The sequence below is a fragment of the Labeo rohita genome, chromosome 8 (genome assembly GCF_022985175.1).
Source record: "Labeo rohita strain BAU-BD-2019 chromosome 8, IGBB_LRoh.1.0, whole genome shotgun sequence".
NCBI lineage: Eukaryota > Metazoa > Chordata > Actinopteri > Cypriniformes > Cyprinidae > Labeo > Labeo rohita.
In genome coordinates, this window is record NC_066876.1 from 796,654 (window position 1) to 820,403 (window position 23,750).

Consider the following 23,750-nt stretch of genomic DNA (forward strand, 5'->3'; position numbering starts at 1 on the left):
CCTCAGATGTAGTTTGGCATCTTTCCAGCAAATTTGTTGATGCGCTAAACGAAAACGGTTTCGTATATCGACACGAAATTCATAACTTTTTGCCAGCATAGTCTGAAGACGATCTGAGCCAAATTTGGTGAAGATCGGACTAACAGTCTGGGAGGAGTTCGAAAAAGTAGGTTTTGTACATTAATCAAAATGGCGGACAGGAAGTTTGGCCAATTTCGGCATAATGGGTATCAATGTTCTCGACTTGACCCAAGGAATCTATTGGCATCAGTTTCATTCCAATAGGCTAATGTAAACAGAAGTTATTAGCATTTTTGTAAATTTCATTATTAATGTTTAGTGAATGGCGTATTACTTCTGACCCATAGGTGGCACTGTTACCAAATTGATGTGGCTTGGTCAGAGTGTGGTGACAATAGCACATATAAAATTTGGTGTCAATATGTCAAAGCTTTGCAGAGATACAGACTCGGATGCAATTTGGCATCTTTCCAGTAAATTCGTTGATGCGCTAAACAAAAACGGTTTCGTGTATCGACACAAAATCCATAACTTTTTGCCAGCATGGTCTGAAGATGATCTGAGTCAAATTTGGTGAAAATTGGACTAACGGTCTAGGAGGAGTTCGAAAAGGTAGGTTTTCAACATGAATCAAAATGGCGGACAGGAAGTTCAGCCAAAATTGGCAAAATTGGTATCGGTGTTCTCAGCATGACCGAAGGAATCTATCAAAATCAGTTTCATTTCAATAAGCTAATGTACGCAAAAGTTATTAGCATTTTTTGAAATTTCGTTATAACTTTTGACCACAAGGTGGCGCTGGCCCCAAAATTTTTATGTACATACAGGGCATGGTGCCGAACATTTTTGTAATTAATGTCGAAACGATACGCTAATCCGTTCTCAAGATACAGCATTTTAAAAAGCTAAATTCAAAATGGCCGACACCCAAAATGGCTGACATGGGAAAATTGGATATGGTTCGACTCGGTATGACACACCGAATCTAAAGAGACCAGTTTTGTGATTTTTGGACAAATCATTCAGACGTTATAAAGAAAAATAGCCATTTTTCGTATCTCCTGACCACTAGGGGGCACTGCACCGAAACACTGCAGTTAGCCTCAGGTCATGCTTGTTATAACACACACCAAGTTTGGTGTCAATATGACAAACTATTACGGAGATATAGCCTCACATTGATTTTTGCTAGCTTTTCGTAGAATTATTTTGCGTGTTATTCGTGAACGGCTGGACGAATCGACTTGAATTCCATAACTTTTTGCCAGCATGGTCTGAAGATGATCTGGATCAATTTTTGTGACAATCGGTGCAACGGCCTAGGACGAGTTCGAAAAAGTAGGTTTTACAAACAATTGAGAATAGCGAAAAAACTAAACCTTACGATTTTTGAATTTTGGTGTCCATTCGACTCGGCATAAGCCAAGGAATCAGAGGAAAAAAGAATTTTTGTTGTGTGGCTTACGGTTCAAACGTTATTAGCATAAATCTTTTGAAAGTTTGGACAAGTGGTGGCGCTAGAGAGTTTGAGTTAGAGACTCCAAACTTGCTATGGTTAATGTTGGGACTGTCCTCTATCAGTGTGCAAAATTATACAACTTTCCCGCAAGCGGTTCTATGGGCTGCCATAGACTTGCGGCGGAAGAGGAAGAAGAAGAAGAAGAAGCGGAATAATAAAAACGCCAACGGATACAATAGGTGCCACCGCACCTTCGGTGCTTGGCCCCTAATTTATCCCTCAACTTCAAAAATCATTTCAAAATCATCCTACATCGCTGCAGAAGTACCGACCCAGTCTTTGCAAAGTGAACATGCAAAGAAGATCAAACACCCTTAACAAAAAAGGTAAAACAGTGATATAGGACGATTCTGAAGTTGAGGGAGAACATGAGATGGGAGTTTTTCAACATACCCTAACTGCCTGGACTGTTTTTTTTTTTCAGTTCATGACAGAGTAAGACAAGATGAGCGTTTGGCATTAAAAAGTATATAAATTGTATTATTTTTATGAAAATAACCAATTGTTTCACTAGATAAGACCCTTCTTCCTCGGCTGGGATCATTTACAACTGCATTTGGGATCGTTTGAAGCCCCATTTAAACTGCATTTTGAAGTTCAAACTCGGGGCACCATATCAGTCCATTATATGGAGAAAAATGCTGAATTGTTTTCCTCAAAAAAACTTAATTTCTTTACAACAGAAGAAAGAAAGACATGAACAACTTGGATGACAAGGGGGTGAGTACATTATATTTGAATCTTTGTTTTGGAAGTGGACTTCTCCTTTAATACATTCATCCATGTCCATTTTCCAGCATAAACAAGACAGACAGCCTACCATACAATCGTTTTACTCATTGTTGTCCAAGACTTATATACTTTCTTAAATATGATAATTCATTTTTTTTACAAAAGTATTCTGGCAACCACAGCTGCCAAAATTATTTTGTAAAAACTATGGAATTTTTTTTATAGTGTAGGATTTTGTGGCAGACAGCAGCACAGGAACTGTGAGCAGCTCATGACAGTCTGCTGCCGTGTGCATTTTTGGGCATTTCCTGTTTGACAAGATATTAAGTAGAGACACTGCTCATTTCAGCAGAGATTGTGTTCAGGTCTGTACAGATGGAACTTCTAGACATGAGGGAAATTGTTGCTTTTTTCTTATTGATCCAGTGGACACATTCACACAACGGTTCTCTCAATATAGTAAGTATAATATCAATCTTATAGCAATAACATTTTTAGAAAAATCATACGATCAGAGCTTTATTAAACCATTGCTCTCTTTTGATATTCACAGAGTGTAACATGTAACAAAGCTGGTGAGTGTTAAATACATCTATCTGTCTATCTATCTATCTATCTATCTATCTATCTTTCTTCCTTTCTATTTCTTCTTATTTATTCATTTATTTATTTATGTTTAGAGAATGACATGCCTGACGAATGGTTAAGACAACATGAATCTAACCCTTCACCCGTACATGAGCTGACTGCGGAGCTGAGTGAGTCTCAAACCTCAGTCATTATAAGATGGTCCATTAATGTTGACAGTAAGTGACATCACATCTTACCTTTATTAAATGAACTCTGTTCAATTCCTTATGTATGTATATATAACTGGTGGCATTCACTTGTAGATTTGAGATTTTGCAAGCACATTAGCTTGACATCAGTCAGACATTATTACAAAATATTTCATCATTTAGGGGTTTTCGTTATCAGGTCAATGTAGGATGTCAGGTAGAATTTTATGGGAAACAAGCCTGTTTACTACATTCACTGTGTTCAGTCAGGCACCATCATTTCAGCCTAACAGCCAAGTTAGGATATGATATCTGCTGTACACTACGCCACAAAATATGGCACAGCTTGATAAGCCTTGGGTTATCATTGGTCTTGTGACAGGTAATTTTGGTAAGGGAGGAAATGCTGCTCAATCTTTTCAAGATAACGATTGACATCTCGACTGCAGATGAGACAGAGACAGTCTTGAGAAGGTTACTTTGGGAATGTAATAGGTTACAGATGATAAATTACTCTACTATTTAAAATGTTAGTGCTGTAACTACTTTAATTCATTAAACGTTGTAACGTGACCATATGACAGCTTAAAATGTGATCTGATCGAATGAAAAAACCAAACAGCTCTTATAGAACACGAGACACATAAACGAGTCAAAATGCTTTACATTTCTTGAAATAATAACTTCTCAACATTAAACATCGATTGTCAGTCTTTATTCATCTGTTTCTTGTGGTTTCTTTTTAAAATCCATAAAAGTAAATAGTGAAAATTACATGGCTAATGTCATAGAAAAGCATAGTTTAATAAAAGCAGGGCAGATTGTGACGCAGTGTTACAACGTTCCCCATCAGCGCGACTGTAATATAACCGTGGTTCGTGTCTTCTGCTGACTAATTAATCTATTGGAGTTTAAAATAATAGCAGATTTGTCTCATTTTAAATAAATACTTAAAACTGAAAAGAAAAATGTACTTAGGCCAAAAATTTACTTTTACTATGGTAAAATAAATACTCAGCGATATCATCAAAATTTTATTTTTTTTCTCTGTATAGTGTTGCTATGGCAACTAGTAAATACCGTGAATTTGGTTATGCTAGCGTGTGTGGAAATATTTAAACCACATGTGTTGCAATTAAGGTCTCCGTTACGTATGGTAACCCTCATTCCCTGATGGAGGGAATGGAGACGTTGTGTCGAGTGTACGACACTAGGGGTCGCTCTTGGGAGCCCAATGAAATTGGGTGTGCAGAATTTGCATAGCTGGCCACGTCCCAGGCATCCGGGTATAAATAGGCCAGCGTGGCATCTGCTCACTTGTTCTGTTCTGGAGAAGTCGAGAGGTCTCAACCCACTCAGAGGCAGTCCGGAGTTGTGGCATGAGGGACACAACGTCTCCGTTCCCTCCATCAGGGAAAGAGGGTTACCATACGTCACCAAGACGTTCCCTATCTGTTATTCACTCAGATGTTGTGTCCAGTGTATGACACTAGGGGTCCCTATAACAATACGGCACAACTGCTGGACTGCGTCACGAGTGAACGGGGGCACAGATATCAACAAGCCAATGTGTGGAGTAAATGCACCTCACCACTTCGTGACCTTCGTGACCAGAATCTTGGCAAGAACGCTGGGACGATGGCTGTTCCTTCCGAGGGGGTGAAGCCACCACGGAGATCACTACATGTAACTACATGTGGAGCACCAACCCAATACAAGAGTTCACATGTAGCAACCTACCTTGTATTGGGTTCTAATAGCAAGTTCTTCTGCCGAACTTGGCTACGTGAAATGTGCTAGAATGATGGAAGGAGTAGTTCAGGGTTCACCTGGTGAAACTTACTGAACTGAAGAAGCGTAATTACCCTAAGGGGAAAGCGCTACAGCAAGCTCTACACCATACCAGTCTCCTGAGTCTGGGAGCTTGCGATTAGGACTCCAGAAGATACTGGCTCCATTCGCAAACTAGAGAATCTGGCGAAGTTGTTAGGTGTAGCCCAACCTGCAGCTCTACAGATGTCTGTTATAGAGGTCTGTGACTCCCAGTGCAGGGTAGACCTCTGGCCTGATAGGCCGTTTTAGATCATGTCCACAACCAGTGGGAGATCCTATTTTGGGGACAGCTTTCCCCTTCTGCTGTCCACCAAAACAGACAAGAGCTGTTTAGAACGTCTGACCTCCGGGTACATTCAGTATCATATGCAGGGTATGGACTGGGCAAAACAGACAGGTTGGGGTCCCCTTCCTGGGAATGGATAGCTTGCAAGGTCACCACCAACTTCTCATGCACTTCCGGGGAACAGGTACTGGAAACGAGCATAACAGTTTTTACCCAGATGTCTATTATTCAGGCCCTCAGGCATGTTTAAGCATGGCTGCCATTTTAGCATCCACTTCAAACTGAGAATCAGCCCCCCGCAGAGGCTTGCTCAGCTGAAGCTTCAGCTTCAAATGGCTCACGCTCTCCTAGCGATGCTGCCGCTGACCATTCTGCCTGTTTAGGAGCTCCAAATAAGAAAATCAGCCGTAATGAGACAGACTAACAAAGTTTGCAGGATTTTCACCCGGCGGAAACTTCTTCGCTTCCTATTGCTCCGGAATGGGAAGGAGTCGAGGTGAGCTGCGGCTTCATGTAAAAGCACACGGCTCATGAGCAAAGCGTGCCCATGATCATGTTTTCGCAAGCAAAACATGAACCACCAACGAGCGCTGTGTCAGCGTGAGCATAGGCCAACACTGAACACAACGATCGTGTCGATCGTTTGGGGAGGTAAGCCGCAACCAGAAAGACACAGAAGGAAAGGCATGTTTATCAACACAATCCCAACCGCACCAGCTCTTTCAGAGAATTTACTCTTTTAGGAGGAAGATTGTTCTTCAAGATCACCGTTGAAGCACCCAGGGAACTCTCACAACACTTATCTGTGTTTGAGAAGGGAGAGACCGCTGCTTGTGCCATAGATCCAACGACAAAGAGGTGAATGGTGCAGCTTCTCACAGAGACGCTGCATTCGGCTCCAAAGAAAAGAACAAGCGAGCAGATGCCACGCTGGCCTATTTATACTCAGATGCCCGTGGCGTGGCCGGTTATGCAAATTCTGCACACCAATTTCATTGGCCTTTTCTCGAAGTTGTCAGAGGTGTTTGGGCTCCCAAGAGCAACCCCTAGTGTCGTACACTCGTGAACAACAGATAGGTAACACCACCTTAGTTTGTGCCCCGTGTTCCCCTATGTGTGATTTGGGTTGCATCATGGGAGCAGGATAAAGCCAATATGAACGACAAGGGGTTGTTTGCTATTGTTGTTGTTTTTGAAAATCTGTTTTAAATTAGGCTATAAATTACAAAATAGTGAAGAATTGATTTACTAAATATGTTGTACATATGTGTCCATTTTAACATTGTCTTCTTAGGCAGCATTCGCAGTCTTACTGGCACATGGATAACGTTTTTTGTAGAGCCTGAATCATATTACAGATGTGAATACCAGCCTCCATTTACCTCAGAGCAAATCAGCCTCACTGGTCAAGAACAGGTAAAGAAAGGGCGTATATAATGTAAATATATATATATTTTTTAAATTACTTGTTTGTTACTTTTCTGTTCCAGAAACTGTACATTCAACGGTATTTTTACCATACAATTACATTTAAATGTCCTGTTAGTTCTATTACAGTTTTTACACCATATAGTGAGGGAAAGTACTGTTAACCATTTAAAAGCATCTCTTTTCTCTTTTTTTTTCAATTTTATCATTAAAATTACAATCTTTTTTTTTTGTACAGCGTAATTGATTCTGTCATAATATTTTTCTTCTCTTAATTGACAGTTATGGTTCAGTTTCACTGTGCCAAATGTATCTGTCTGTCCTGCAACCGCTAACTATATATCGGCCTTTAATATTCCACCACCGTCGTCAGATGGACCAAATGAAGAATTCATTAAGATGACCGAAATAGGTTAGATTTTTTTGCTCTTATAGCCACTCATTTCATCTTCTCTTTTCTATGTGGCAAGACCTTTGACAGGAATAGCAACAAATTTATGAGTGTCCACCCATTGTGTTTAAATTTTCAATCGAGATCTGCATACTATTGCATACAGATGAAAATGCACTGGCATAATGTTAAGAGTTGTCTGCAAGCCTGCAATATTCTGTGATATACAGTACTGTGCAAAAGTTTTAGGCCAGTTCACCAGCTAAAAAATGATTTAAATTAAGTTATTTCTATCTTTTGCTGTAGTGTGTCAGTAAAAAATATCGGTTTACATTTCCAAACATTCTGTTTGCCATTAATTGTAATAATCTAGTGAGATTTTTGTTTGCACAAGGAGTCTGACAACAGCCAGTGCTCCACACTGATCTAATCTCATCATCATCCAGTCTTCCTGGAATGACATGAAGACACAGAACAAACTGAAATAGAGTATGACATGAAGAAACAGAACAAACTCAGACAGACTAAATCCAGAAGAACTGTGACAAAGTCTCCAGGATGCTTCAAGAAACCTACCTGCAAAGCTGCAGCACTGTTAAAAGTTTTAGGCACTTGTGTAAAAATGCTGTAAAATGAGGATGCTGTCATAATTAGATTTTCTTTACCAATTACCTTCTATTAACTAAATGAAATCAACATTTGGTGCGACCATTCTTTGCGTTTACAGCAGCTTTTGCCCTAGGTGCACTTGTGCAAAATTTTTCAGGTAGCTTTGCAGATAGGTTTCTTGAAGCATCTTGGAGACGTTGCCACAGTTCTTCTGGATTTAGTCTGTCTGAGTTTGTTCTGTTTCTTCATGTCATTCCAGACAGACTGGATGATGATGAGATCAGATCTCTGTGCAGAGCACTCGCTGTTGTCAGACTCCTTGTGCAAACAAAAATCTCACTGGATTATTACGATTAATGGCAAAATTAATGTTTGGAAATGTAATCTGATATTTCCTACTGACACACTACAGCAAAATACAGACTTTAAACCATTTTTTAGCTGATGAAAATACTAGTGGCCTAAGACTTTTGCACAGTAATGTATATAGACACATATACTGTGATATATACAGACATATATATTTTGTGATATACATAGACACACACTCAAACCTATGGGTAATTTAGTGTATTCCGTTCACCTATGCTGCATGTCTTTGGATTGTGGGGGAAACCGGAGCACCACAGGGTTAATAACATGCAAACTCACTTCTAAATGTGTTATGTGCATAGTCAATGTGGATCATAACCACACTGATCACTGTGGTTTCAGACATCAGCACAAAATGTCTGAAATAGTGCACCATATACGGTTTTTGTCACAGAGGCTGGACAAGAAATGCAAGGTTCGAGATAAGTCCCCTTGTAGCGTGACGGAAAACTCAAACGCGGATATGCACGAGTGAGCAGGTAAATCACGCAGTTGTTCTGAGAACGCTCCGATAAGGAGTAGAGATTTCCACCAAGAAATCCGCGTTCTCACACGCACACAGACAGGTAGATAAGCGCTCCGAAGAGCAGAGAGATTACTCACGTGAGTTGGTTTGAAGATGGGACCTGACGTGGAGTCGAGCATGAACTCAATGTCTGGTGCAAAACAACACCTGCTTCCTGCTTAAATACCTGCGTGAAGTTACTTCCGGGTCCTCGTGACCTCACGTGATCTGGTACGTGTGACAGTACCCCCCCCTCCAGGACCGGCACCTGACCGTCCCGGAACGGAGGATACCCGACGACCGTAGTCCTGGATGAGAGTGGGGTCCAGGATGAACCGCCCGGAAACCCAAGACCGCCACGGCCACGGGTTCGCGAGTCAAGGATCCGCCGGACGGTGTAGGCAGGACCACCGTCGATGATCCGGACCAGGGGGGGAGCAGTGACCTGGGGAGACAGAGGGGAGAAGAAAACATGTTTGAGTTGGGACTGATGAAATACAGGATAGATCCGGAGGGAAGCAGGCAGCTGGAGCCAGAAGGTGACAGGGTTTAACCGGTGAGTGATCTCGTAGGGTCCGATGAATCGTGGGGTGAGTTTTTTGGAGTCCGACTTTAGATTGATGTTGCGTGTGGAGAGATAAACCCTGTCACCAATGTGGAACAATCGTCCCGGAGGGTGCCGGCGGCGGTGTTGAGTGGTGTAGTGTTGGTTGGCTCTCTGAATGGCAGTCCTGGCGTGATTCCAGAGCTGCCGGCACCGGCGGACCAACTGTTGGGCGGACGGGACGTCAACCTCCGGTTCTTGATGTTCGAACACCGGAGGTTGGTACCCGTAGCATACCTCGAATGGGCTTAGATTAGTGGCCGAAGATGTGTGTAAGTTGTTGGATAGTTCGGCCCAGACGAGGTAGCGCACCCAGGAGCGCTGATGTTCACCCGCAAAGCATCGAAGGAAGCGCTCCAGTTGTTGGTTGGCCCGCTCCGTCTGGCCGTTCGTCTGAGGATGGTGACCGGACGATAGGCTGGAGGTGGTGCCGACCAGACGGCAGAAGGCCTGCCAGAACTTGGCCGTGAACTGGGGCCCTCTGTCCGAGACGATGTCCTTGGGAAACCCATGCAAGCGGACTACGTGCTCGAGTATCAGCTCCGCGGTGGTCTTGGCAGAGGGGAGTCCGGTGAGAGCCACCAGGTGCACAGCCTTCGAGAAACGATCCACAATGGTCAGGATGGTGTTTTTGCCTTGCGAGTCAGGGAGTCCAGTAACGAAATCGACTGAGATGTGACTCCAGGGGCGTTTGGGGATGGGGAGGGGCTGCAGCTCGCCGGTAGATGGTGAGTTGGAGGTCTTGGAGCGAGCGCAGATGTTACATGCCTGGACGTACTCCTGTACGTCTCTCCTCAACGTCCTCCACCAAAACGCCCGGTCGATGAATGAGATGGTCCTCTGGACCCCCTGATGACCTGCCAAAGTGGAATCGTGCCCCCACTGGAGAACTTCTCTGCGGAGGTGGTCAGGTACAAAGAGTCGCCCAGCGGGGGTCTCGGGTGGAGGGGGTTCCAGGCTGTGACTCTGGCGGACTCTCTCTTCTAACCCCAACTGGAGAGGAGCCAAAATGATGTGAGGAGGCAGGACAGGCGCGGGCTCCGAGGAGATGGTGTCGCGCTGATGTTGGCGGGAGATGGCGTCTGCTTTGGTATTCTTCGAGCCGGGCCGGTAGGAGAGGTGGAAATGGAAGTGCTCGAAGAATAACGCCCACCGCGCCTGCCTGGGGTTAAGCTGTTTGGTCTGGCGGATGACGGTGAGGTTCTGGTGGTCGGTCCAGACGGTGAATGGGTCGCTGCCGCCCTGGAGCCAGTGACGCCATTCTTCCAAAGCCCACTTGATGGCCAACAGTTCACGGTCCCCTACCCCGTAACGCTGCTGTGTGGGATTGAATTTCCTCGAGAAAAAACTGTGTAGGGTGTAGAAAAAGGGTGTAGTGTCTCGTCTGGACCGCGTTGAGAAAGGACCGCCCCTACACCCACATCGGAAGCATCCACTTCAACAACGAATGGTTTAGTCGGGTCGGGATAGAGGAGAACCGGAGCGGTGGTGAACAGGTGACATAACTTCTTGAAAGCTTGGATGGCTTCGGGTGTGAGTTGGAATTCTCCGCGTGATGGCTTGGTGAGAGCAGTCAGAGGTGCTGCAGTTGCGCTGAAGCCCTGGATGAATCGCCGGTAGAAGTTGGCGAACCCCAGAAAACGTTGCAGCTGTTTGAGCGACATGGGTAGGGGCCACGAGCGCACAGCCTCCAGCTTCTGGGGATCCATGGCCACACCCTGAGAAGATATTACGAAGCCAAGGAATGTGGTGGAGTGCTGGTGAAAGGCACATTTCTCCAACTTACAGTACAACTGATGGGCCAGCAACCTCCGAAGGACTGCTCGGACATGCTGGGTGTGCTCCTCGAGGGTCTTAGAGTATACAAGGATGTCGTTCAAATAGGCGTAGCACCACCTACCCAGCATGTCCCGGAGAACGTCGTTGATGAATTGCTGAAATACAGATGGACTGTTGCACAGACCAAACGGCATAACCAGGGTCTCGTAGTGACCAGTGGGGGTTATGAAGGCCGTCTTCCACTCATCACCCTCCCTGATGCGGACCAAGTTGTAAGCGCTCCGGAAGTCCAGTTTCGTGAAGAAACGGGCACCAGAGAGGGCGTCCAGGGCGGTGTTGGTAAGTGGGAGTGGATGACGATTCTTGATGGTAATCTGGTTGAGTCCCCGATAGTCAACACAGGGACGGAGACCCCCGTCCTTCTTCTTCACAAAGAAGAAGCCCGCGGCCGCCGGGGAGCTGGAAGGACGGATTGTGCCGGCCCGAAGTCCTTCAGCCACGTACTCCTCCATCGCCTGATGTTCGGCGGCAGACAGGGAGTACAGATGGCCGCGGGGGAGGTACCGCGCCCGGCACGAGGTCAATAGCCAGGTCGTAGGGCCGATGAGGTGGTAGGAGAGCTGCCCGTCTTTTGCTGAAGACCTCGGCCAGGTCGCGATACGGGACGGGGATGCTCTCAAGGTTGACATCGGGAACCTCGGGCCCCCCTGACCACGTCCCAGCCTTCGCCTGGAGACAGAGCTCCTGACAGGTCGCCCCCCCAGTGGACAATACGATTAGTGGTCCATGAGATGAAGGGGTCGCGTGTGACGAGCCACGGGTGTCCTAGGATGATGGGAGGTGAGGTGATCTTGGTGATGTAGAGGTGTATCTTCTCTGAGTGGTTTTCGATCTGTAGGTGGATTTCTTTGGTGCGTTGAGTGACAGGGCTGAAGTTAAGGGGGCGACCGTCGATGGCAGTGATCTTTAAAGGCTGGGATAACACCTCAGTCTCAATCCCCAATTGGGCAGCATAAGCCTGATCGATAAAATTCCCAGCCGCACCCGAGTCAACGAATGCGGTGGTCACGATCCGTCGGTAGCCCATGAGGATTGATACCTGAAGGAGCAGCCGGGAAACAGTGGGATAGGATTTGATGGTAGCGGAACCAGATGAAGACCTCCCCCTCTTCACCTGGTCTGGCCGTTTCCCAGACGCAAAGGGCAGATTGCACGATGGTGATCTGGGGAGGCGCAATAGGCACATAGCCCTTCGCGGTAGCATCTGGCCCTTTCCGCTGCCGTCAGGGAGGTGCGTCCAATCTGCATGGGTTCCCCGGCTCCTGATGAATGGGCCTCTGGAGCGGCCGGTGGAGGTGGAGATGGCGCAGCGACAGCGTGAGTGAGGGGTTGATCCAGATGACGGTGACGGAGGGTGGAGCCTGTGGAGAGAGAAGAAAAACGTTTAGTAGGATGACTCATGCGTTGATCCACCCGGAGGGCGAGCTGGATCATGCCCTCCAGGGTGGCCGGCAGCTCACGCACAGCCAGTTCGTCTTTCAGACGGTTGGACAGTCCTTCGTAAAAGGCTGTGCGGAGCGCCGCGTCACTCCATTGAGTTTGAACAGCGAGAGTGCGGAAGTCCATAGTGTATTTGCTGACGCTGCGCTCGCCCTGCCTCAGGTGGTACAAACGGGAATCCACCTCCACTTCGCTCTCAGGGTGTTGGAAGGCGGCCCTGAGCTGGGTGGTGAACTCGGGATACGAGTGGGCGGCTATCCCGTCAGCCTTCAGGACCGCCGCAGCCCACTCTGCTGCCTGCCCGGTGAGAAGTGAGATGAGAAGGGCAATCCTGCTGCGGTCTGATGGGTATCTTGTAGGCTGAAACTCAAACAAAAGTGACAGGTTGGTTAGGAACACATCGCACCGGGTTCCGGATCCATCCCATTTATCCGGAAGTGCGATCTTGGGTTGAAGGCAGGACGGACTGGCTCTGTGGGGGCGATCTGTGCAGCAGCCAGGTCATCATAATCCGCCTGCAGGGCGGTGAGGTCGGACTGGAGAACCCCGCACTCCGCCCGAAGACCCGCGGTTTCGGTACGCAGCGCGTGGACCTCTGCACGAAGCCCCACCAGCTCCTGCCGCAGATTCATGATTTCCCCCGACTGCTGCTGGATCACACCCCACAATTGTTCCAGATCCGTCGGGACCATTTCGGGACCAGACATTCTGTCATGGAGGCTGGACAAGAAATGCAAGGTTCGAGATAAGTCCCCTTGTAGCGTGATGGAAAACTCAAACGCGGATATGCACGAGTGAGCAGGTAAATCACGCAGTTGTTCTGAGAACGCTCCGATAAGGAGTAGAGATTTCCACCAAGAAATCCGCGTTCTCACACGCACACAGACAGGTAGATAAGCGCTCCGAAGAGCAGAGAGATTACTCACGTGAGTTGGTTTGAAGATGGGACCTGACGTGGAGTCGAGCATGAACTCAATGTCTGGTGCAAAACAACACCTGCTTCCTGCTTAAATACCTGCGTGAAGTTACTTCCGGGTCCTCGTGACCTCACGTGATCTGGTACGTGTGACAGTTTTAGACAGCCCTGGTGTCAAGGTATGCTTGTGATTGAGGCAAATAGGCATCAAGTGTTAAAGGTGAAAAAACTGCACCTAAGTAGTTAAACTGCAGCAGCACACATGACTTAAGGAATCATTCATATCTGGAACGCAAACACAAAATTAAGGTTTCGTCGTATGCTGATCAATGTTTTGGCAACTGACTGTTTTTCTTTCTGTTTGATTGTTTGAAGGTCAGTGGTATGCTGACATTTATGCAGTCCTTATTGGGGATAAAATAGTAGTGACCTTCAATACAAACCTTGTGGCGGATAGACACAGCATCCATCTGGAAAACAGAGAAAAACCACTAAAAGAAATTGAGTGGAAAGGGGTATGTTTCTCCTCAACATTTAATTTCATGCTAAAATCAGCTCAAAGGACAAATAAACCCTGCTACACTGCATAGCATTCAAATAAGACCTAAACAATTAAATACTGTGTTTAAATTAGGGCACTGGCAGATTTTTAAGTATAAGTAAAACAAGTAAAAAACCAATGGAAACAAATCTGCCATTATTTTTTTCATATGCGTTTCTTTGTCTTACAGCAATGCAAAGTAGAAAAATGTGAAGTGGAACTGGAATACATGGAACACATGGGTCCCTGTGAAGACCTTCTGATATCAGTGAATATAAAATGAGATTGAGTCTTCATTTGGCTGATGTTTCATATAGCATCAAAATAATAAATGCTTTTTTTTTAGAATGCTTGCAGGGTTATCTGGTCAAGGAAAAGCTACAAAAACATTTATAAGAAAAAAATATGGACATTTTTCAATGGCTTGACATTATTAGATGATTAAACATTAATTTATATAAATAACTATTACGCTGGAGTCATACACAATTCTTAAACATGATTATACATTTATATATTTTTTTAATCAGTAGTTTTGTTTTGTTTTGTTTTGTTTTGTTTTCCAATACTAATATCTAAACTTCCTTAAAACAAGCAAACTATAGACATTAAAAGGCTTTCAGAGAGGAAATCTTGAATTCATTGGTAAATCATAAACCTCAAAAATAAAAAAAAAAGCCATTAAAGTAAGAACAATTAAAGTTCATTTCTAAACATGTTGTCTGTGTGTAAACTGATCCAAAACTGAGACATTAGCACAAAAATATTAGCCCAAAAATATATATAAAATATATATAACAATGTAATAAAAAGGATTTTACTAACGTTGGTCTGATGTTATATAATGGCAGATAATTCCTCACTTTAAACACTGTGTGCCTGAAAGTCAAAGGAAGTCTCAAAAAGTCATCTGTATGAGTGAGTATCTTTCTAATTTATCTTCCTGTTTCACATGCTTCTCTGTTCAGAACAATTCTGTGCTTACTCTCGGGGTGTTTTATTCCAGACTTTGCTTTGGCCATTGGTGTTGGATGTGTGCTGATGCTTCTCTTCATGTGTCTCTGTTGCTGCATCATATGTAAGTGAAAAGGATTTAAAACACGCTTTCAGATTTTACACATTGAGATATCGTGGACAAATATTCAGTGGCCTGTTGTGTAAAGCTAGTTAAACAAATAGGTTTACAACTGACACACAATGTTCGGTTTAGCACGAACAGCCAATCACACGAAACATGGAGAGTGTCTTTTTAATTAACTTCTCTGCTGAAAATGAATAGATTCTTATGAAAAATGTCATGAATTTAAATGCATTTGCAGGCCAAGAAACACAGCTTTTGCTGTGAAAGTTTGAGAAGGTAGGTGAAGGATAATATTTGACTATATCAATATATGACTATAGCTTAGTCATTTTAAAAACTTTATATATTATAAAACTTTTATATCAAATCAAATCAAATCACCTTTATTTATATACCGCCTTTAACAATACAGAATTGTGACAAGGCGGCTGTACAGTATTAAATAGGAAATAGTACATCAACAACGCAAAGGGCAACAGTAAACACTCAATTTTCAGGTAAAGGTAGTTAATCAAATACAACAAAATAAAATACGATATTGTGTGAAGATAAAGTGAAGATAAAGTGTCCCCAACTAAGCAAGCCAGAGGCGACAGCGGCAAGGAACCAAAACTCCATCGGTGACAAATGGAGAAAAAACCTCAGTCGGGGGGCCAGTTCTCCTCTGGCCAGACACAGAGGACTCACCAGGTCCCGTGGTCCTGTGCCGACAGCCGTCTAGGTGACGAGGTCTTCACTGGGGATCTGTCTCTGGGGCTCATCTAGTTGATGTGGTCTCCGCTGACATTCAGGGCTGTAGAGGTCGTCTCTAGGTGCTGATCCACCGTCTGGGCTGGGTACGGACTGGATCCAGGGGACTGCAGTGACCATCTGATCTGGATACGGACTGGATCTGGTAGTTAAGGTGACCTCGGAATAAGAAAGAAACAGACTAATATTAGAGTAGATGCCATTCTTCTGACGATGCACTAAGTACATTGGGTGTTATGGGAAGTGTTCCCGGTTCCGGTTGACCTAATTAGTGCAGCCTAACAATCCTTTAACGGATTTGAATTATAGAAATGTTTTAATGTGTTATGTGTAAGCAAGGTTAAAGAGATGGGTCTTTAATCTAGATTTAAACTGACAGAGTGTGTCTGCATCCCGAACAGTGTTGGGTAGATTGTTCCAAAGTTTGGGTGCTAAATAAGAAAATGATCTGCCGCCCGTGGTTGATTTGGATATTCTAGGTATTATCAAATTGCCAGAGTTTCGAGAACGCAGCGGACGTGAGGGACTATAATGCGATAAGAGCTCGCTCAGGTACTGAGGAGCTAAACCATTCAGGGCTTTATAAGTAATTAGCAAGATTTTAAAATCTATACGATGTTTAATAGGGAGCCAGTGCAGTGTTGACAGAACCGGGCTAATATGATCATACTTTTTGGTTCTAGTAAGAACTCTAGCTGCTGCATTTTGAACCAGCTGGAGTTTGTTTATTAAGCGAGCAGAACAACCACCCAATAAAGCATTACAATAATCTAATCTTGAGGTCATAAACGCATGAATTAATGTTTCAGCATTTAACATTGAGAGCATAGATCGTAATTTAGACATATTTTTGAGATGGAAAAATGCAGTTTTGCAAATACTAGAGATGTGGTTTTCAAAGGAAAGATTGCCATCAAATAGCACACCTAGGTTCCTAACTGATGACGAAGAATTGACAGAGCAGCCATCAAGTATTAGACAGTGTTTTAGGTTATTACACGCTGAGGTTTTAGGTCCAATAATTAACACCTCTGTTTTTTCAGAATTTAGCAGTAAGAAATTACTTGTCATCCAATTTTTTAACTCAACTACACAATCAGTTAGTTTTTCAAATTGGTATGTTTCGCCGGGCCACGAAGAAATATAGAGCAGAGTATCATCAGCATAACAGTGAAAGCTAACACCATATTTCCTGATGATATCACCCAAGGGTAACATGTAAAGCGTAAAAAGTAATGGCCCTAGTACTGAGCCTTGCGGTACTCCATACTGCACTTGTGATCGATATGATACCTCTTCATTTACTGCCACGAATTGATAGCAGTCAGATAAGTACGATTTGAACCATGCCAATGCACTACCACTAATGCCAACATAATTTTCAAGTCTGTTCAAGAGAATGTTGTGGTCAACCGTTTCGAACGCAGCACTAAGATCCAATAGCACTAACATAGAGATACAACCACGATCGGATGATAAGAGCAGATCATTTGTAACTCTAATAAGAGCAGTCTCAGTACTATGGTACGGTCTAAAACCTGACTGGAAATCCTCACAGATATCATTTTTCTGTAGGAAGGAAGATAATTGTGAGGATACAGCCTTTTCTAATATCTTCGACAGAAATGGGAGATTCGAGATAGGTCTGTAATTAATTAATTTGTTGGGGTCAAGTTGTGTTTTTTTAATGAGAGGCTTAATAGCAGCCAGTTTGAAGGTTTTGGGGACATATCCTAATGACAGTGATGAATTAATAATATTTAGCAGAGGATCTATGAGATCTGGGAGCAAGTCTTTTAGTAGCCTAGATGGAATCGGGTCTAGCATACAAGTTGTTGGTTTAGATGCTTTAACAAGTTTATACAATTCATCCTGACCTATAGTAGAGAATGAGTGGAATTGTTCCCCAGGAGATCTATAGGACACTATCTGATGCGATACTGTAATTGACGGCTGCATGGTGACAATTTTGTCTCTAATAGTATCGATCATGGAAGTAAAGTAGTTCATAAAGTCATTACTGCTATGCTGATGGGCATAGTCAGTGCCTGTTGGTTCTTTATTTTTTGTTAACTTAGCCACTGTGTTGAATAAATACCTAGGGTTATGTTTGTTTTCTTCTAAAAGAGTCGAAAAGTAATCAGATCTTGCTGATTTTAACGCTTTTCTATACGATAGGGTACATTCACACCAAGCAGTATGAAAAACCTCAAATTTTGTTTTCCTCCAGCTGCGCTTCATTTTCCGGGTTGCTCTCTTTAGGGCGTGAGTGTGCTCGTTATACCACGGGGTCGGACTGTTTTCCTAAATCTTTCTTAGGCGCAGAGGAGCGACCGTATCTAGAGTCCTGGAAAAGAAAGAGTCAATAGTTTCTGTTACATCATCAAGTTTTTCTGAGCTATTGGACATGCTGAGGAATTCAGATAAGTCAGGAAGATTACTCAGAAAGCAATCTTTTGTAGAAGAAGTGGTGGTTCTACCATACGTGTAATAAGGAGTTGAATTTACAGTTTTATTTATCTGGAGTATACATGAGACTAGATAATGATCAGAGATATCATCACTTTGCTGCAGAATCTCAACGGCATCAATTCCATGTGACAGTATTAAGTCTAGAGAATGATTTCGACAATGAGTGGGACCTGACACGTGTTGTCTAACTCGTTAAAATGTCTGTAAATGCTGCTCCCAGTGCATCGATTTCATTATCAACATGGATGTTAAAGTCACCTACTATTAAGACCTTATCTGTAGCTAACACCAGCTCAGATATAAAATAAGCGAATTCTTTAAGAAAATCTGTATGGTGCCCTGGTGGCCTGTATACAGTAGCAAGTACAAACGTCATGGGGGATTTATCATTAACACTTGTTTCTCTGGATAATGTTACATGAAGCACCATTTCTTCAAACGAGTTATACTTGAAGCCCGCTCTCTGAGAAACACTGAAAATGCTGCTATTAATTGTAGAAACACCTCTCCCTTTACCTTTTAGACGTGGCTCATGTTTATAACAGTAATCATGAGGGGTAGACTCGTTTAAGATAATGTAATCATCTGGTTTTAGCCAGGTTTCTGTCAAACATGGCATATCTAGGTTATGATTAATGATCATATCATTTACAAAAAGCGCTTTTGTAGAGAGGGACCTGATATTCAAAAGGCCAAGTTTTATCATTTGTTTCTCTGTATTATGTACATTTTTTATTTGTTGAACGTTGATTAGATTGTTACTCTTAAATTGGTTTGGACGTCTTTTGTATTGTCTAGCTCGGGGAACAGACACAGTCTCTATAGCATGATATCTAGGTGAAAGAGTCTCTATGTGCTGAGAATTAACTGATTTTGGTGACGTGAGGCGGCTAGCAGACGGTCGGTTTAGCCAGTCTGTCTGCTTCCTGACCTGGGCCCCAGTTAGTCAAGTGCAAACTCTAAGACTATGTGCCATATTACTAGAGAGAAAAGCGGCACCACCCCTGGAGGGATGAAGAGCATCTCTTTTCAACAGGTCAGGTCTGCCCCAAAAACTTGTCCAATTGTCTATGAAACCTATGTTATTCTGCGGCCACCACTTAGACATCCAGCCATTTGCTATGTATCTCCTCACCACGATAGGCAGGGAGGGGACCAGAGCAAATTACAGTGTCTGACATCGTACTTGCAAGTTCACACACCTCTTTAACATTAGTTTTAGTGATCTCCGACTGGCGAAGTCGAACATCATTAGTGCCGACGTGAATAACGATCTTACTGAATTTACGTTTAGCATTAGCCAGCACTTTTAAATTTGCCAAGATGTCAGGCGCTCTGGCTCCCGGTAAACATTGGACTATGGTGGCTGGTGTCTCTATTTTCACGTTCCGTACAATAGAATCGCCAATAACTAGAGAACTTTGATCAGGTTTCTCAGTGGGTGTTTTGACCCGCGACTATGCCGTCTCACAGTCACCCAGTTGCCCTGCTGCAAAGACGAAGTTACCGGAACCGAACAATGTACGGGACTTCCTGAGCTAGTCCCATCCAAAGCCGCATCTGAGGCCCTCACATTCTTACTATCCTCGATTAAAGTTTGGATGCGTGTCTCTAGTTCTGAAATCTTCTCTGTCAGCCTAACTATTTCCCTGCATTTATCACATGTGAATCCCTCGCTGCCGACAGAGATTGATAAGCTATGCATATGACAGGTGATGCAGGTTACCAGGAAAGGAGCAGAGGCCATTACTCACCGTAGTTGTAGAATGATTTCAACTCACCACTGTTGTTTGATGAACTTGTGAAGAAAAACCAGGGGGAGAAAGCAACAACGGTTGTAGAGGCGGATAGAAAAAGTAAAAGTGAATGGCAAGCTAACCGGCTAACACACTGCAGGCACGCTGCACTCCGGTTGTAGAATAAAAACGAGCGATCAACGAGAGCGAGGGAAAAAAGGAAAGCGGTAGTAGACGGGAATAGAGATGTGAGTGGGAACACAAACGGCAGGCTAACCGGCAAACGGGATGCTGACGCACAGCACGGCGTTGCACTCTTGGTTATAGAATAAAAGTGAACGATCGGATTAGTTTGATGGATAATATCAGAAGTCTGGTGGGAAAAGCTATATTTTATCACTTTAAACAACAGAAAGTAATAGTAAAATAGAGATTTCTTGAGAAAAACGAAACTCCAGGGAGCTACAAACGCACACCACTCTGCAACCTATATATATATATGTACATGTGTAGCATTTCAATTAAAAGTTTAATGTTAATCATCAAATATATAATTCCTTATGTGTAATGCCATTAGGATGATTGATTTAAAATACATGTAACAGAAAATTAGCAGCAGATTTGATCTCTCCAATGATGTCAATGTGAAGTGCTTTATTTGGCACAGGAGACACAGAGGCAGATGTACGTCACTTTACTCTAAAACTAATCCACCTTCACGAAGCTAAAAAAGCAGAGGTGGCTCAAACTAAACTCAAAGTTTACCCAAGTACACTGTAAAAAACAATTTGTTGAATCAACTTAAAATAATTTGTAACCTGGCTGCGTTGAGTTCAGTCAACTCAAAAAAAGTTTATTCAACTTGAAATGTTAAATTGTACTAAGTGACACCTTAGATATTTGAGTTGAATCAACTTAAAAAAAATTGTAACCTGGCTGCCTTAAAATTTGAAGTTCAGTCGACTTAAAAAAAGTTTATTTAACTTGAAATGTTAAATTATACTAAGTGACACCTTAGATATTTGAGTTGAATCAACTTAAAATTTTAAGGCAGCTGGGTTACTTACCCATCTGTTAAGTTTAGCAAACACAAATATCTTACTTAGTACAACTTAACATTTCAAGTTGAATAAACTTATTTTAGTTGACTGAACTTAAAATTTTAAGGCAGCAGGGTAACAAATTATTTTAAGTTGACTCAACAAATTGTTTTTTATTTTTTACAGTGTAGAACTGAAACTTACCCACTGAAACCAGTCCTCTAGACACATACTGCAGAAACAATAAGAGTAGTGTATTAGTACTGTATGTGTTTCTGATCACTCTCTCAAGGTTGATTATATACAAGGCAACTTTTTGAGCAATGTTGCCTCCAGTGGGCAACCAGACAAGAGACAGGGCCCAGAGAAATTAGTTTTTAACATCGCTTGGCCACACTGCTTGGCTGGCAACATTGCTTGAAAAATCAATGTGTGTATCATCACCTTCAGATCATATCATCCAGTGGGTTCGTGGCTCGAAGCGTGCTACGTCCGTGCGAGTGTTGGTCGTGTACCCTGCGGTAGACACTGTGTTCCAGCGCTCTGTGCTGCTCCTGGCTGAAAGTCTGCAGAGCCGTGGTGGCGTAAGCGTCGTTATCGACATGTGGGAGAAAGGAAGTCTAGCAGAACAAGGGCCGCTCCGCTGGCTCAACACACAGGCCGACCTCGCCGAGAGAGTCCTCATCATCTTACCACCTCAACGCACACAAACTGGTAACAAAGTTTGTTTTTAGTTTCATGTCAGCACCAGTTCATTTGAGACAGCCTTAAGAATCGGTAGCATTGGGCCAGAATTTAGCCTTTTTCTTTTCTTTTTTTAAGAAATCTTATTTTTGCCGCCTCAGGTCTATTAATCTACTGCACAAGATATCTCCTAAACTATACTAAATGCTGATAGCACCTTTTGTTTTGTGCACAGAAATCTAAACACTTTTCTGAACTTTGAAAAAAAAATATTTTTGCAGATGACCTTAAATCAAAACTAGTTCCTAGCATGCCCGATGACACAGTTTCAGCTTCTGCCAGCAATCTTTTTGTCCTGGCCCTCAACCTAGTTACCAGTTCTGCCCATGATCCACATGCCCTGGACAAGTTCTGGGTCGTCAGCCTGAACCATGATGATAAGTGTGTGCAGACTGAACTCAGAGGCCGCAGGATGTTTGTTCTGCCGAGAGACTTAAAAAAGCTCCATCGACAGCTGTTGAGTGGAGCGGTCGAGAGCCCAAAGCTGGTGAGATGCTTCCGGTCCTTCAACTGCAAAAACAGCTCGGAGCAGCTGGAAATGAACACAGACTTCCCATCCTGCGCAAAGCCTGTCAACCTGGACAAAAATCCTTTGATCTCTTCATATTAAGTGACTTTGTGTTTATTTTTCATTACATTAGTCCTGTAAGATATGTAGCCAGACCTGCTCCTGAGGTGACTTCAACACACCTGCCTGTTATTTTCCAGTAAACCAGAACACCTTGATTAGCTGGTTCAGGAATGTTTGTTTTGGTATAGTAAGTAGCCCTTCAGGAGCAGAGCTGGCTACTCCGTCCTAAAAGATGTGGAAATATTTGAGTATGTAAACAAATCTTTTCAGCTATTTGCCATTTAGTTAGAGTTTTATTGATACAAATATATTGCACTGCTTTTTCTCACTTTATTGCTTCATGTTGTTTGTTTCTTTTTGGATATCTGTCATTTGCAGGGAACATCTAGTTTGTAAGTGTTCATTTGCTTAAAAACTTACATTAAATATATAAATAAAATGTAAGGATATGTCTTTAATAAACACATTAAAAGCCCACAATGTGACAGATGTTTCTAAAATTGTTCTTACATTTATTTTATATACATTTATTACATAATAAGCAAATGCTGTATCAATTAAAAATAAGATCTATATATCAGATGTGGTTGACCTCATGTGGTTGCTAAATTAAATCTATATTTCAGCTAGCAACCAATTACAGTGAAATGGGGGAAAATGTAAACAGTGATACAAAATATAGCAATCATTATGCAGATCAGCATCAGAATCATGAAATCTGCTTTTATTTGTATTCTGAGCTGGTTTATTTAGTTTGCATTGACCTCTGCCCGCAGTTCTTGTGTTGCATTTGTTTAGTGTGATGTGTGGACTCTGACCACTTCAACAAGTATATGATCTCCTGCACATACAGTATAATGATAGAATGCTTAATTGATCCATCTTTTCATGGTTTAATAAAAGGCAGCTCTTTATTTTTTGAGCTGTGCCTCACACTGGAATAGAGGACGCTAATGATGATCCATTTACTCATGTAAAACATCACATAACCTGCACAGCCACTGACAGACCAGGTGCCTCCCACTACAGGCTAAAGGTCAGACTGCTAACCTCAACGCTTCTGCCAGGAGCAAACACTGTTTCAATATATGTGTCACAAACGGACAGCTGAACTCAACCCGTTTCTTGCTCTCTTTGGGTTCTGGATTCACTTATATTTACAGATTCAACTTGCGCTTCTGAAGCGACTTTCTCAGGGTCAGTGCTGGAGAAAGTTACTTTTAAAAGTAACAGATTACAGCATCACTCCCTAAAAAAGTAGCTACACTCTTAAAAATAAAGGTGCTTTAAAAGGTTCTTCACAGCGACAAAGAACTGTTCAGTCAAAGGTTCTTTAAAGAACCATCTCTTTCTTACTTTTTTATAATCTGAAGAACCTTCATTGGCTACAAAGACCTTTTGTGAAACAGAAAGGTTCTTCAGAGGTTCTTTATGGAACCATTTAGACAAAAAAGGTTCTTCTATGGCACCGTGAAGCACCTTTATTTTTAGTGTAGTGTAATTGTGTTATTTAGTTACTTTTTATGGCAAGTTAAGTAATT

At 42.9% G+C, this 23,750-nt stretch overlaps 1 protein-coding gene across 2 annotated transcripts; it reads left to right on the forward strand.

The window, feature by feature from the left end:
- Positions 1-2,617: 2,617 nt before the first annotated feature.
- On the forward strand, positions 2,618-22,771 carry LOC127170029 (interleukin-17 receptor B). Of its 2 annotated transcripts, XM_051117776.1 has the most exons (11): positions 2,618-2,731; positions 2,826-2,847; positions 2,953-3,078; positions 6,465-6,586; positions 6,881-7,010; positions 13,650-13,789; positions 14,006-14,083; positions 14,667-14,733; positions 14,822-14,893; positions 21,345-21,608; positions 21,860-22,771. In XM_051117776.1, the coding sequence occupies exons 1-11, from the start codon at positions 2,648-2,650 to the stop codon at positions 22,246-22,248; spliced, it is 1,494 nt and encodes a 497-aa protein (XP_050973733.1). In that variant the 5' UTR covers positions 2,618-2,647; the 3' UTR covers positions 22,249-22,771. The 2 variants fall into 2 exon arrangements, with proteins under 2 accessions (XP_050973733.1, XP_050973735.1); XM_051117778.1 differs by lacking the exons at positions 6,465-6,586; positions 6,881-7,010.
- Positions 22,772-23,750: the final 979 nt, after the last annotated feature.

Coding starts and splice junctions, on each gene's coding strand:
- LOC127170029 (XM_051117776.1), top strand. CDS start 2,648: ATGGAACTTCTAGACATGAGGGAAATTGTTGCTTTTTTCTTATTGATC. Junction 13,790..14,005: donor AAGAAATTGAGTGGAAAGGG/GTATGTTTCTCC, acceptor TTTGTCTTACAG/CAATGCAAAGTAGAAAAATG. Junction 14,734..14,821: donor TCAAAAAGTCATCTGTATGA/GTGAGTATCTTT, acceptor GTTTTATTCCAG/ACTTTGCTTTGGCCATTGGT.